At 61.3% G+C, this 243-nt stretch overlaps 1 protein-coding gene across 1 annotated transcript in view; it reads right to left on the reverse strand.

Moving 5' to 3' along the window:
* Positions 1–243, reverse strand: part of GDF6 (growth differentiation factor 6) — an 11672-nt gene that overhangs the window by 10326 nt on the left and 1103 nt on the right. Inside the window, exon 2 of the mRNA XM_005422927.3 lies at positions 19–237. Within this exon, the coding sequence (XP_005422984.2) occupies positions 19–237 (219 nt within the window). The remainder of the gene's footprint in view (positions 1–18; positions 238–243) is intronic.

Consider the following 243-nt stretch of genomic DNA (forward strand, 5'->3'; position numbering starts at 1 on the left):
GGGGGGGGCAGAACTTACCTCGTCCCCTGTCTACAAAACTAGTGATGGTGTTGGCGGATTTGGACGACTGAAAAAAGCTGGCGTTGATGCCCAGTTTCTCCGCGATAGAGTAAGTCCGGAACAGAGACAGCATGTACTCGTGGGGTTCCGCTCGTGGGAGCGCCCGGTCCATGGCGTGTCCCCCTTGCCGCGGGCGGTTTTCCCGTGGGGACCGCGGCACTCTGCGGCTGCGACCACCTTTGG

The sequence above is a fragment of the Geospiza fortis genome, unplaced genomic scaffold, assembly GCF_000277835.1.
Source record: "Geospiza fortis unplaced genomic scaffold, GeoFor_1.0 scaffold7, whole genome shotgun sequence".
Taxonomy (NCBI): domain Eukaryota; kingdom Metazoa; phylum Chordata; class Aves; order Passeriformes; family Thraupidae; genus Geospiza; species Geospiza fortis.